At 37.4% G+C, this 14,203-nt stretch overlaps 1 protein-coding gene across 1 annotated transcript; it reads left to right on the top strand.

Moving 5' to 3' along the window:
* The first annotated feature begins 8,279 nt into the window (after positions 1-8,279).
* Positions 8,280-13,570, top strand: fezf1 (FEZ family zinc finger 1). The gene is made up of 4 exons (XM_085357838.1): positions 8,280-9,089; positions 10,026-10,160; positions 10,850-10,982; positions 13,335-13,570. Exons 1-4 carry the CDS (start codon positions 8,280-8,282, stop codon positions 13,568-13,570), a joined length of 1,314 nt encoding a protein of 437 aa, XP_085213964.1.
* The last annotated feature ends 633 nt before the right edge of the window (positions 13,571-14,203 follow it).

Raw genomic sequence — 14,203 nt, 5'->3', positions numbered from 1 at the left:
GGGAGGATATTCTGACATCCTGCAAAGACATTCAAGCAGAAACTTTCCAAAAACTCACAAGTTCCATGGATGCAAGAATTGTGAAACTGCTATCAATAAAGGGTTCCTATGTTAATATGTAACTTGACCTGTTAAGATGCTTTTGATTGAAATGGCTTTTGATTTCACTAAAATTGATCTACTAATGCTGCAAATTCGACAAATGGCCATTTTCAATTCTCTATAACCTATAAAATGTTTTGTGTTCGTAATAATTTGGAACAGTGCATTTTAAGTTTTTTATTTTTGAAAACATACTGTTTTCATTGGGAGGTTTGTTCAGTAACATTTGAATTATACTCTAACGGTTGATGACTCGAATATTATGCCGACTGCCATTTGAATCGACTATTTAGGAAAATCAGAGAAACATATTATTTGCATAATAATTTGGAACACGGTGTAGTCCTTTCAGTATGATAGTGTTAGTCATGTCTCCATGTTTATCTCTGTCACTGTGTGAAGTTCACGTCTTAATCTTATTTTGATAGTTCCTTGTCTTGTGCGTGTTGTGTGAAGTTTTGCTTCCCCTTTTCTCGTTAGTTATTCTGTTCACCTGTCTTGTTTTGCCCAGCTGTTGCCTCCCAAATTTTCTTGTGTGCAGTTGAGTCCTAGTTGTTTTGTCCTCCCTTACATTTTTTTCCCTCAATGATTTGTGTATTTGATTAATTGTTCCTGGTTTCCATCTTGTTTGTTTTGTAAGTTCTTAAGTAATAAAGCTGGTATATTTCTGTTAAGTTTTGCTAAATTTTCCAGTTATTTTTAAATGCATGAAATATCAAAATATATATATAAAAATAGACTGAATTGACACGTAAAATGTAAGATAACATGTAAAACCTGTAACTGTGAATAACCTTAGACTCCTGGGGACGATTTGTTTAATTCCTTTTTTTTATTTTCATGCTATTTCGGCTGTACTGAGTGAATATAGCTAATATTTGCCAGAATATATGGATTTTTATTTTCTTTTATAATTGTTTTGTCAGTTCTTTAAATTGGCTTAAAATAGTTAAAGACAGAAAGACTGCTACATCCCAGCAGCCAGAGGTTGGATCCCAGAACCTACACACCATGACACAATTTGTGCACTATTGCTGATGGATGACACTCAAACTGTGGCCATGACAAACCTGCATGGGAAACACTCAGCAGCTTATGTTGACACACATGGAGGGCAGGCTTGCATAGGGACGCTCATTTTGGACAATGTTTACAGGTCAAAAAAATCTAATCAATTCAAGTCTGCAGCGTGCCACTGCAATCCCCTCTCGTCAGCAAATGTAAGGGCAGTGTGACTTTTGCACAGATGGAAAGAGAAGAGCTGGCAGCACCATGTGTGAACCTTACATGCAAAAACCACAGCCTGTCCATTTGCAGCCTCTGCCCCACCTCAGCTGGAGTCCCTCTTCTTTAAAGGGTTCAAATCCAAAAGCTATAATTAATATTTGATATATTTAAAGTGGAAAATCTTTGTGGGAAGGTGGCATTTTTCTGCTAGGTCCTTGAGTGTCAGTTTTTGTAAAAAAAAAATAATAATAAATTTGACACTGTTGAAAAAATAAAACTGCATGGATAATCATGTACTCCTTAAATGTATTTTATCAAAATCATTTTGTTGTAGTGTAGCTTTTTAAGCATACTGGTCTTTAAAGGGTTAAAATGCAAAAACGTAATTAACATTTAATATTTATTGTTCAGACTGAAGTAGTTTTAAAAGAGTTATTTAAATTGGAGAAATACAGCATTTTTGGGGGAATGTGGCTTTTTTTGTCCTATTGATTTTGAAGGATTATATAAGGGATAAAAAAAATTAATGGAAAATTGAAGGATTTTCCAGATAACAATTCATATGACTCGTTATGGAACACAAAATATTAAAGAATAAAGGGGTAAATGAGAAACAATTTTGAGTTTTAAACAGAAGTGAGGTGTGTCATGTGGGAACTCTGCAGTGCAAAGTCGAAAGTGCATAATTTTCATATCTGACAGGATATAAAGTTGCATGAAGTCCAAGTCTGTAGACCTCTGAGACTGAATTGTTCTGGGAAGGGGTAGAGAAAAACTTTCTGGAACATTGAAGGTCCCAATGAATACAGTGGCCTCCATCATCCATAAATGGAAAAAGAAGAACCAGGAATTCTTCCCAGAGCTGGCTACCTGGCCGATCTGACTGATTGGGGTAGAAAGCCGGAGAGGTGACCAAGAACCTGTTGGATCCCAATGGTGACTTTGACAGAGCTCCAGTATTGCTTTGTGGAGAAATAAGAACCCAACGTACCCTAAGCACACAGCCAAGATGACAAAGGTTTTGTTTTTTAATTGTAATAAATTTGCAAGATTTTCAATGATTTTGTTCACTTTGTGCTTATTGGGTATAGTGACCAAAATGACCAGAACTAAGAAAAGTGAAATCAATGTTTTTGAGAAACTAAACTACTGCCATAAAATATACTACAATGTAAAATGGATGACTTGGAAAACTGGAGTTGCTGTTCAAATATTTGGTTGGGCTCTCTCTCTGGGAGGAAGGGCAAGGTGCTGATTGGTGTACTTTCTTCAAAAAGTGGCTCCATGAGGACTTGGTGATTATATCAGCATGCAGAATTGGTAGTGGAGCTAAAGTTGAGATATGGTCTCCTGCCACCTGGGGTTGTGATAGTGAAATTTCTGGACTATGCAGACAAACTACGAGTCATGAAAGCCACAAGTGAAAGGGAACAAATACTCCATGACAGCCAGAGAGCCCCAGCCTCCCCTGATGCATCTGTTGACTTCCAAATGTGGAGTGTGGAATATGGAATAGCTCATCTTGTGAAATTTTTGGAGACGTTCAAGAGGAACCAGACACATCTTCACACAGCACTGAATGCAGAGCTTGTACACAAACTGAAAACCTTTGGTTCTTGGTAAAGGTGAAGTCTGACAAAACATTCTGACAGTATATATCTGGCAAATGTTACCTTCTGTTTTGAAAAGGCATCTTATTACTCGCTTGATGGTAGCCTTAACGACTGATAAACTGAGTATAAATCAATTAATAGCTTGGAGTGTTTGGCTGCAACAGCTAAAATCCATGTGGAATTCTGGTTTGTTTAGCATCACTTACTGTGATGATGACAGGGGAACACCAGTTAGGCTGTTGTTTAAAGCCTTTTGGATACATTTGTTATAGGAGGGAAGGGTGTATTTCACTTGGGGAAATAAATTGAGTTATATTTTCATTCTTCAAAGGCAAATCATTTTTGTTACCAGCCTTTTCAAATCAGCTCATCTTTATTTTTTATTTTTTTAAATTTAACCCAACATCACAGCAAAGCATGTAAAAGACAAGCTGTGGATGTCATGCTTTGTCTCACATGAGTGTGAAATGGACGTGCATGCAGAAGTTAGAGTAAGCTGAGTTCCATCAGTGGGCAATGTTTTATTTCAAGCCAAAATGAAAACAAGCATTTAGAGAGACATTACTAATACATTTACATGTAAATTCATTTGCCATCTAGCTTAATCTTACCTAAGAAGGAGCCTGGAATGTACTTCATACCTTTCCTGGTCAGCAACATTTTTGCTCAAATATATTATCTCCCCCTTCTGGTGTGCAACTTCTGCATGTGTGCATTTCGCACATAAAAGAGGCAAAGTGTAACATCCACACAATGAACCAGTGTGTCTATTACAAGCTTTGCCCTGTTGATTAATTACAAGGTCATATGTCCTCTGAACTTTAGTTTACCTCTTGGAATGTAAATGACTAAAGTAAGTCATGAGTAGAATAAGACGATGGAAAGCTAAAATAATCCATCTACAGAAACCCATGGATAACTGTGGACACACACACACACACACACACACTGGGAGTGGAAACGCCTCAGAAACATGAACAGCTAAAACTAATCACAGATGATGAAACAAAGAAAGTAAAACTACAAGACGCAAAAAGAAAACAACTAGCAAAATAACACAGAAACTAATGTGATTCAACAAGATACAAGGGAAGAAAAGGGTAGCACGAAACTGAAAATCTCTAACCACATGAGTCTACTTCTAAATGTACCAAAACTAACAAAGACAGTTAAATATAATACTGAGAAAACTAATAATTTTTTAAATATTTTCTGCTTGACTATCTCCAATTTGCATAAAAATTTTATGGTACCAACTTTGAACACAGGAAAGGAGCCTGACAGCTGAAGGCTCTTCCTCCCATGGTACTTTTAGAAAGTCCACGCTTCACAGTGGGACCATGCATATAAAGACCATCCGTGCACCCTTTCTTGCAAAGACACGGCGGGGAACCAAAGATCTCAAATTTGGACTCATCAGACCAAAGCACAGATTTCCACTGGTCTAATGGCCCAAACAAATCTCTTCTGCTTGTTGCTTTTCCTTAGTAGTGGTTTCTTAGCAGCTATTTGACCATAAAGGCCTGATTCGTGCAGTCTCCTCTGAACAGTTGATGTAGAGATGAGTCTGCTCCTGGAACTCTGTGTGGCATTTATCCGGGCTCTAATCTGAGGTGCTGTTGACTTGCGATTTCTGAGTCTGGTGAATTTATCCTCAGCAGCAGAGGTGACTCTTGGCCTTCCTTTCCTGGGGCGGTCCTCATATGAGCCAGTTTCGTTGTAGCGCTTGATGGTTTTTGCAACTGCACTTGGGGACACATTCAAAGTTGCAGCAATTTTGACTGATCTTCAGTTCTTAAAGTAATGTTGGATTTTCATTTCTCTTTACTTATATTATGGGAAGAACCATTCAGCTAAATTCTAACAGTTGTTAAATGGGGCTGTCAGCTGTGGACCATCCTGACTTTTACACAACACAACTGAGAAGCCAAGAAATTCCACAAATAAACGCTGACAAGTCACACCTGTGAAATGAAACCATTTTAGCTGACTACATCATGAAGCTTGCTGAGCGAAGGCCAAGGGTTTTTAGCGCTGTCAACAAAGCAGGGGGAGGCTACTTTCAGGAATTTAACATATCAGACATATTTAGAGTCATTTATCAATATTTTCTTTGCTACATAATTCCATATATCTTGATATGTCTTTGGTTTGTATCTACAATGTAGAAAGTAGTAAAAATAAAGAAAAAACGAATGTGAAGGTGTTTAGACTTGTGTGTGTGTGTGTGTGTGTGTGTGTGTGTGTGTGTGTGTGTGTGTGTGTGTGGGGACGGGTATTAACATCTTCGTGGGGACGAAAAATTGGTATTTACTATACTTGTGGGGACAAACAGCCCTCGTGGGGACCAAAATCCCGGTCCCCACAAGTTTGAAGGCGTTTTTGAGACTCAAAATGTGGTTTTAGTGTCAGGGCTGCAATTAGGTTATGGTTAGGTATGTGTGTGTTTGTGTAATTTAATGTTTGTTTTCAGTTTCAGGGAAAATCATCTAAAATCTGAGAAACAGTGTTGGATATGTAGCATCTTTATTCAATAGGTAACTAACGCAACAAGCATGGTGGAGATCTGAGTCATTTCCAGACAGACCAGAAAGGGTTTTTTTAAAAATCTAAGGATTAATTTCTTTTTTGTAATAAAATCCTCAGTAATGCCTAACAACTAAAAACTCACAAAACATTTATCGCTCACATAAAAATCAATAAGACAAGCAGACGATAGGACACACATTCTCCAGGTCACTAATATCGTGATAATTCTTAGCAAAATTCATGGTCTTGTTTATATTATGTTCTCATTTGAACTGTATTAAATTAAAAAAAAATCGTAAAATATTTTCAAAATAAATCTGTCACCGATTAATCAAAAGAAGTACCATTAAATCAGCAAGACTTTGACTTTCATTTTATTGGCATTCTGTTCAGAAATTGGTAAAGACAAATACTTTCTCCTGTAACTGTTTGAGGAGAATAAAATAAAACAAGTAGAACAGGTTTGGAGTTCTACTTCTAAAGTTCTAAAGTTATTATTTTAAAAAATACATTTATTTGCGCAGTATGAAATAAAGTTAAGAGAAATTAATATTTCATGAACAAAATGTAAGAACTGAATTAACAGGGGAAAAAAATAACACCGCGAAAATCCAGGGTAGGTTGGCAGAATAACCTACTCCTTATGATGACACTCATAATTATTTATAAAAGTATTGTTTATTAGTTCAGTTCAAAATATGAAGTGGTGAAAAGTCAGTTTACACAGAAGCAGCGTCTATGCGGCGCTAACACGACAGTGGTTTATTAGAGGCTCTGGCATAAGAAGCCTTTATGGGCAAAAAAATCAATGAAACAACAACAATTTATAATAATTGTTATTAATATTGCTATTAATAGTATGGCTAATTATTTAGACGTAAATGTAATTAGCTGACAGACATCACAATATTTTGAAGTGATTTAACGTGTTGCTTAATGAAAACGATAATAAAAATAGGAATAAAAATGATAATAACTCTCAGAACGTGACTTATAATATAATTAATAAGTCTTGCGGTGTTTCTAGCAAAAAGAAGCAAAAAGGAAAACTTGGCTAAATAGAGTAAAACTGCCGCTGTGATCTTTCAGTATATAACAAGAGACGTGGCCTGACGCTCAGATATGAAGATCTTAGTAATTAATGTAAGTATAACTGTGTGTGTGTGTGTGTGTGTGTGTGTGTGTGTAAATATTTTTAGAATATTTAGTGTGTGTGTGTGTGTGTGGGGGGGGGGGGGGGGGGTGACGCACACCCAACATTATACGCTTATAGTACTACTACTACTATTATTATTATAACTTCAATTAAAAATGATAAGTTGTCTAATACTTCTATGGCATAAAAGCAACGAAACTCGGCTGGACAGATTAAAACTGGTGCTGTAAGGCTTTAGTAGATAAGTGAGGAGAGACGTGGCCTCACGTTAACACTGCAATGTCTCTTGCTTTAATAATGGGCGCATAATTTATTTTATCACACTTTTATTACGTGTAAACGAATACTTGATTTGTTGAGCCTCTGTGACCCCTGACTCATTAAAAACCATCGTCCAAGAACACACAAACATTCAACTTCCATCTAATTCCCTCATTATTTAAAACAGTTTGACTTCAAAACAAAACATTATTACATTAAGCCAACTGAGAGACACTGAAGAAGAAAAAGAAATGCGTGTACTACACTAATAGTCAACCAACACAAATACCTTGTTAACCTTTTCTTTTCTGATGTGACTGTGTTCACTCTAATTTCTGCTGTCGCTCCCTGGGCCCTCGACGGTCACTTTTATTTCTCTTCATCTTTTGTTCAAACCCTTGAAGGACAAATTCAGCTCAGTCCACTCCGAACCTGCCCATTCACTCTCTGCCTCCATCACTGACAGGATGGAGCTATTGTTGTGGGTTCGTGCGCCATTGGTTTCATTCATTCATCTTGTGGAATTTGCGCTTCAGCCCACCGGCTCTGTGCTTTGTGGATAAAAGAGTTGCTTGTATTCGTGTGACTGGAAAAAAGGATAAGACTCGATAGGGGAGAGTGAGCATTTTCACTGCAGATTTCTGTCCATCTCTTTGTCTCGAGTAGTCGCTTTTTTCCAAACCGCTTTTTAAGATTTAAAAATCTGGTGCGTAAAAGAAAAAAAAGGGCGCTTTGAGTTAAAGTTGTTGATTTCTAAACCCATCCAGACTGACATCAATGACATCAAATCCATTTTCTGCTCAATATCTCGATCTGTTTTCTGTTTTGAATTCAACTACATGACATGTCCCTGTCTTCTTTGAACCGTGCGTAAAAGGGCTGGGTTTTGAGAGCCAAAGACGTGTCCAAATCTGATCTAAAACACTGACAGTTCCTGACCCTGCAGCCGCTGCGCGTCTGGCTCATCACGATTTAAAAAAAAAAAAGATGTCACGTAAAACCACAAGGGGACCTAGGATTCACCAAGTACCTTTCAGTTGAGCAGGAGTCCTGCCAAGTAAAGAACACTTTCCTCCTCCTCTTCCAGCGGCGACAAACGCAGAGAATCGACAGAGGAGAATTGAGCAAATTATCTACTTTTCCACTCTCCTTCTTGGACGGTAACGATCGGCAAGGTCTCGGCTCTTGCCCCATCGATATCGAACGAGCCTCGGGCGCCCTGATTGTTGTCAACAACCAGGAAAGCAGGGCCTGTGTTTTGGTGGGGGTGGGGTTGGGGGATCCCTGGCGGATGATGTCCTTTTCTGCGTGCCGGTGAGGAGCAGCGCCGATCTCATCTTCTTTCCAGCAGCTTTAGTTGTTGTTGTCGCAACCCGGTTGATGCGGAGGTGATGGACGGTCCTCTCCGCCGCCCAGCAGGGATCCTTGGCTCCCCCACGGCTTCAGGGAGCCAACCTGCGGGCTCAGAAATGCTCACCTCCGGCGGCAGCAGCAAGCCTCTCGCTTTCTCCATCGACCGGATTATGGCCAGGACACCCGAGCCCAAGTCAATACCGCTCCCCAACTGGTTTCAGTCCGCTCCAGTGGGGAAACCCGAAGCATATCCGTCCTCGCTGCATTGCATGATCCCGCTGGTACCGCTCGGCTATGAGCCGGGACACCGGCTCAGTATCACAGGGCTGGATCCGGGCCACTTAGACGCGTCTTCTCTCCCGGCTCCCGCAGAATTTTTGGGGTTTGGGCTAAACTATAAAAATCAACAAGAAGACACTGCTGTCAGCCAAACCACCGGGCAGTACAAACTCTTCAGACCCAGGGTGGTAAACCAGTCCTCTTTTCCCACGATGGGCACTGTTTGCTACCTGAATTGCAGCGGGGATTCCGGAGCGTGTCCACCGCCGGCTGGCCTGGTGAACCTGCACCCTATGGCCTCGTACCTGTTCACTGCCCGACATAAAGCCTTCATGGCAGAGAAGAGCAAGACCGGCATGCAACAGGCCGCGGAGCGGTACGCGGGTTCCGGCGTGCAGGCCTTCAAGGATCTATCTCCGAACCAGATTCACTACATAAAGCAGAGGGACCAGATCCTGAGTGACAAGATTTTCAAGGGCTCCGCGACAGCTGCAGCGGCAAGCGCCAGGCTCAGCGGCTCCTGTCCCGGTAGCAAGCCCAAAGTTTTTACCTGTGAGGTCTGCGGTAAGGTGAGCGTCAGCGCGGATTATTGAATTTATTTACTCTTTATCCACAGAAGGAAACTGAAAATGGATTTATTTTCAGAATTGATGTTAGTTATCTCTCACCCTCTTTTTTTTTTTATGAAAAAATTCGGAGGTTTTGAAGATATTTTAAACAAGTAATCTAGTGTAAGTTAAATGTTGGATTTGATTAGTTATTAGTGTTTAACTTACAAATACTCGATCCTTTTACATAAGGTTAAGTTTTGTTTAATGGATGTGTTTAGGGTTAGATAAATAATATAGTGTCCGATACACTCGGTCACTCTATACGATCTAAACAACCTTAAAAAAAATAACTCTGACTAAAAAAGTATTCGACATATGTATGCATTAAAATAAAAATGCATACATATGTCGAATAGAATTTTTAGAGTGTGCAGACCCGGCATTTAGTTCGCAAAATTAATAAACGGAGTCCCGGAATGGAAGCGCAGAGTACATAAATAAAGGAAAAAACGGAGGTTTGCTGTGGTTATTTGAAATAACAGATGGAATTTATCGAATTTAACATTTATAATTTCTCTAAAACTCACTTTAAAAGGACCAAATTACCGTAATGCCTACTTGGTGGGTTGTTTAGGAATTTAAATTTTGGCTCATGCTGCGCATCTTTAGAGATTTGTTATTGTGTTACAATGAACCCATTCCGTGTATTCCAAGTCCAATAAATTACCCCCCAACAGATTACACATAATTAGACTTAATCTAATAATTACAGGCACCCATTCTTCTTCTTTTTTTCCACATAATTAACCTTTAACTGAGCAATGTAGTCGGCTGACATTTTATTATTTTATTATTATTATTAAAATAATAATGATTATATTTTTCTTGTTGACAAGGTGTTGCTTTTTGTTTATTTATTTGTTTTGTCTCGGGTTTCCCCCCCCTCCTGTTCAGGTCTTTAACGCGCACTACAACCTGACCCGCCACATGCCCGTACACACAGGCGCTCGACCATTCGTGTGCAAAGTTTGCGGGAAGGGATTCCGACAGGCCAGCACGCTGTGCCGGCACAAAATCATCCACACTCAGGTAGGATGAGTTCAGTCATTCATCTCGGGGTTTTTTTTTTTAACGTTTTTTGTTTTGTTTTTTAATGATGGTTTTAAATGTTATGTTTGATTATCATTTCGCTGATCTCTGTAAGTTTTAAAATGTTATATTCTCTGTTTTATTTACCGTTTAAATGTCAACCAAAGGTCGCGATAAAGTCGGTCACTCTTTATTATTCTGTTTATTGATTTATTTTTCTTTAATATGTTTCACCTCTGAATCGTACGCAGAGATTTAATCACACTGAAGTACGATCATTAATTTATTTAAGTAACTACCAGTTCGATTGTTTTCAGTCATGATGATTGATATGATTTAATATGCGTTTGGTGGGCGTGGCTTCAGCGTGGCGTTCGGATTGCAGGTTTAGACTCAAAAATCGATTTCTGTTTTATTTACCCCTGTGAGGTGTCACTTTCACAGAGGAAATTAATTACGCGCTAATTATGTTTGTTTCGCTTAAAATATAAATTAAGCATAAAAAGTATTCATCTTTATGCGCTGTTATATTAATGAATTTGATTCTACACATTATATACATTATCTGTGAAAGTATAAGGTCCTTGTGCATCTCTGCAAGATTATTTTGTATTTTTTGGTGCTATTTTTTATTTATGGCACATTTTCCACTGAGTTACTTATTTCCCCCCTGTAATTTTTTTTTACAGGAAAAGCCTCACAAGTGTAACCAGTGCGGAAAAGCCTTTAACAGGAGTTCAACCCTCAACACGCACACACGCATCCATGCAGGATACAAACCATTCGTGTGCGAGTTCTGTGGGAAGGGATTTCACCAAAAAGGTGAGACGGTAAAAAAAAAAGAAAATGGATCAGTATTTTCTTATTTGTTTTTTCTCCTTTTTCAAGGATTAGATTTAATATATCAACCAAAACATCTTGATTAGAAATTTTATTCCAAGAATCCGTTACATTTTAGAGCGGTGTTAAATCCTAAAAAGCAAAAGATCCCGAGAGAAGAGCCACATCCTCACTATACAGCTGGACTGAACTTACAGGTCAAACAACACAGAGCGAAAACACGATAAATTCATTGGCATAAAGAGGGAAAAAACAACAAAAACAAAAGGTGATGATATGTAACAGAAGTGGGTGCGATGGACAAATACAGCGGGTCTGAGGCTAAATCCGTTTAAAGTTCCCGTGAAGACAGTTCGCTACAGACTCCACACTGTTTATTATATATAATTATTATATATTAATGTAAATCGAACATAATTCAGCATATTCAAGACATGCGAGTTTAACAGACACAAAAATAATACAGATGCTTGTCCAGCAGCACTATTTTGTTTTCTTCTTTTTTGTTTGTTTGTTTTGTTAAAATATGTTATGGAAACATAAATGTTTCATTGTAACTGCCTGTAGCAGAGCTGTTACATGTTGTAAGGCCAAATATTTGGTGCTATTTCAAACCTTCAAACCATGTGGGGCATCTCTGCCAGACACATAGCAGTCGCCCAAAGCCCATTAGAGTGGTAGTTGATGATTGTGTTGCATTTATGTATTCATAACAATTACCAAAGTTTACTTTCTTGAAATTAGCCGGACTTGTAATTTTAGAAAAGGTTAGTCTGCTATGACGGCTAAAACAAACAGTTAAATCTGAAGAGGAATCGCTCCCTGGATTCATCCTGAGCTGTTATGAAGTGGTGAAAAATCTTCTATAGAAACGCACATTCTTAGTTGTGACATTATATTTGTCTACATGCTTACAGTTTTACTGTGCTGTACTGATGTATTCCCTTCAAACTGTTGTATTGCTACTGCTTTACATCTACTAATACATCAGCTCTAATACATCCAATACATCGCCTCATGAAACACACAGAAAACTTTTACGACTAAATGCTTTAAGTAATTTGAGTACATGTAAATTAGATTTTCATTTAAATAAAATGTTGTTACATAGGTACTGTGTAAAATGTTAAATGGAATATGGTCAAATAAAATTTACTTAATTTGTATACATTTAGTTTATACCAGCCAGTGATTAATTCTTTAAATAAAGAAACCTTTGATTTTTTTTTACAGTTCAGTATTTTATTATTTTCAGTGTTGCTTTGTGTTCACTGAGAGCAAAAAGTCATTTTTTAAGTGTACATTTTCCTTTTTTTATGTTGTTAGAAATGCGGTAATACTTGTATTTTATTTCAGGTTTTATTTAATATTAAGGTAATGCCGGTGATTGTGGTGATGAATTGCTCTGAAAACACTCCTCTGGTTCATATTAACAGGAGGAAAACATATGTTTCTTTTTTGGTTATTTTAAATATCACAGAATTCAGTAGGGTTTCAGCAATAATGCCAAATACTGGATGGATTTTGCTTCTCAAATGTGAACATGTGATCCTTATTTTAGTTGTTAATGTGAGTAAAACTGTATTTTTCACAAACGAAAAACACATATATGTGGCATGATTTCTAATTCTCAGAACAACAAAACAAAACAAAATAAGCAACATAAATAAATAAATTAAAAATAAATATTATAAGGAAAAATATTTGCTGGGCTTTTTTCCCACATGCTATGGACTCATACAGTAATGTATTCATCACTGATAAAAGGTATCCTGATAATTGATAAAATGTTAGTAGTTATTCCCTTCTGCCGGTGATAAAAATTGAAATACTAATAATAACATCAATAATAATATTTACTAATAATTGAACAAAGTGCACAAATTCTTAAAATATGTGTACGAGTGACTGATTTACATCAGTATGTTATAATTTATTTTTACTTATGCAATTAGTTTATGTAATAAGTTGCAATTTTTACCATAACCATCGATCCAATTTCTGTAGAGGATCATTAAAAACAAATTATGAATCAATATATGAACATTATTAATTATTATTTCATTTTAACCTAAATGTAATGTTAATTAGTTTAAAAAGTAAAACCATTTTAACCATCAATTACCAATTTAATAACTTTTGTACTGTAAAGTATAATTGCTTGTTTTTTGTGGGTTTTTTTTGTTGTTGTTTTGGTCCCATTTCACTTCCTCACAGTCAGATTATGTGATGCTGATACCACTGAGCAAATATACTCTTGGAAATTCTTTGGAATTGTAAGGAGATTCCATGTCTTGATGTCTTGTTAAGTTTCACCCTTTTGCCTCAACACAGGAAACTACAAAAACCACAAGCTGACACACAGTGGCGAGAAGCAGTTCAAGTGCTCCATCTGCAGCAAGGCATTTCATCAGGTGTACAACCTCACCTTCCACATGCACACCCACAACGATAAGAAACCCTTCACCTGCCCAACCTGTGGCAAGGGCTTCTGCAGGAACTTTGACCTGAAGAAACACGTCAGAAAGCTACATGACCCAGCCGGCGCACAGTCTCCCCCACAGATGTAAAAACCTGAACACTGACTCTGAAGCCCCAGCACACCAAAATGCATAGTCAACAATTACATTTCAGCCAAGCTACATGTAAAATAAGCTACACTTTGGTCCTTAGACTTAAGAAGCCCTGTAGGTGGTAAGGGGAAGGTTTTTCATAAATCAGCCATATGCATGTGTTTAGAATTTGTGCACTTTTTTCATCCAAATTAATGCACCAGTTTATCAGTAAGTGAGACTGGAAAGTAACTAAAATACATTTTTATCATGGTTTTTGCTCCTTCTGTTCTCAAATTACAGATGCTTAAGAGTAAATGTCTTTAAATAATTTCCTTACCAATATTAACTAATTGGCTCATTTACTGAAGAAGTTAAATAATTTGAGGGTTCTTTTGTAACCTTAAATTATTATTTAAAAAAATATATAACTCAATCATATGATTTCTCTCACAAGCAGCAATGAAGCTCCCTGAATCCTTATAACTGTGACTATGACTATGTTCTTTATGTGTTTCTGACTATGATCAAAGTTTTTAACTGACATCATGTCCTGTGTGTTGTTTCTTGTAATTCTACATGATTTAATGATGTGATATGGGGAGGAGTTACTTATGATTTGTAGAAATCATCATAGATGTCTTCCAAAAT

The sequence above is a fragment of the Diplotaxodon limnothrissa genome, linkage group LG7 (assembly GCF_057381915.1).
Source record: "Diplotaxodon limnothrissa isolate DT_005_m linkage group LG7, D_limnothrissa_male_GT1.1, whole genome shotgun sequence".
NCBI classification, from domain to species: domain Eukaryota; kingdom Metazoa; phylum Chordata; class Actinopteri; order Cichliformes; family Cichlidae; genus Diplotaxodon; species Diplotaxodon limnothrissa.
This window is presented reverse-complemented; position numbering and strand designations above follow the sequence as displayed.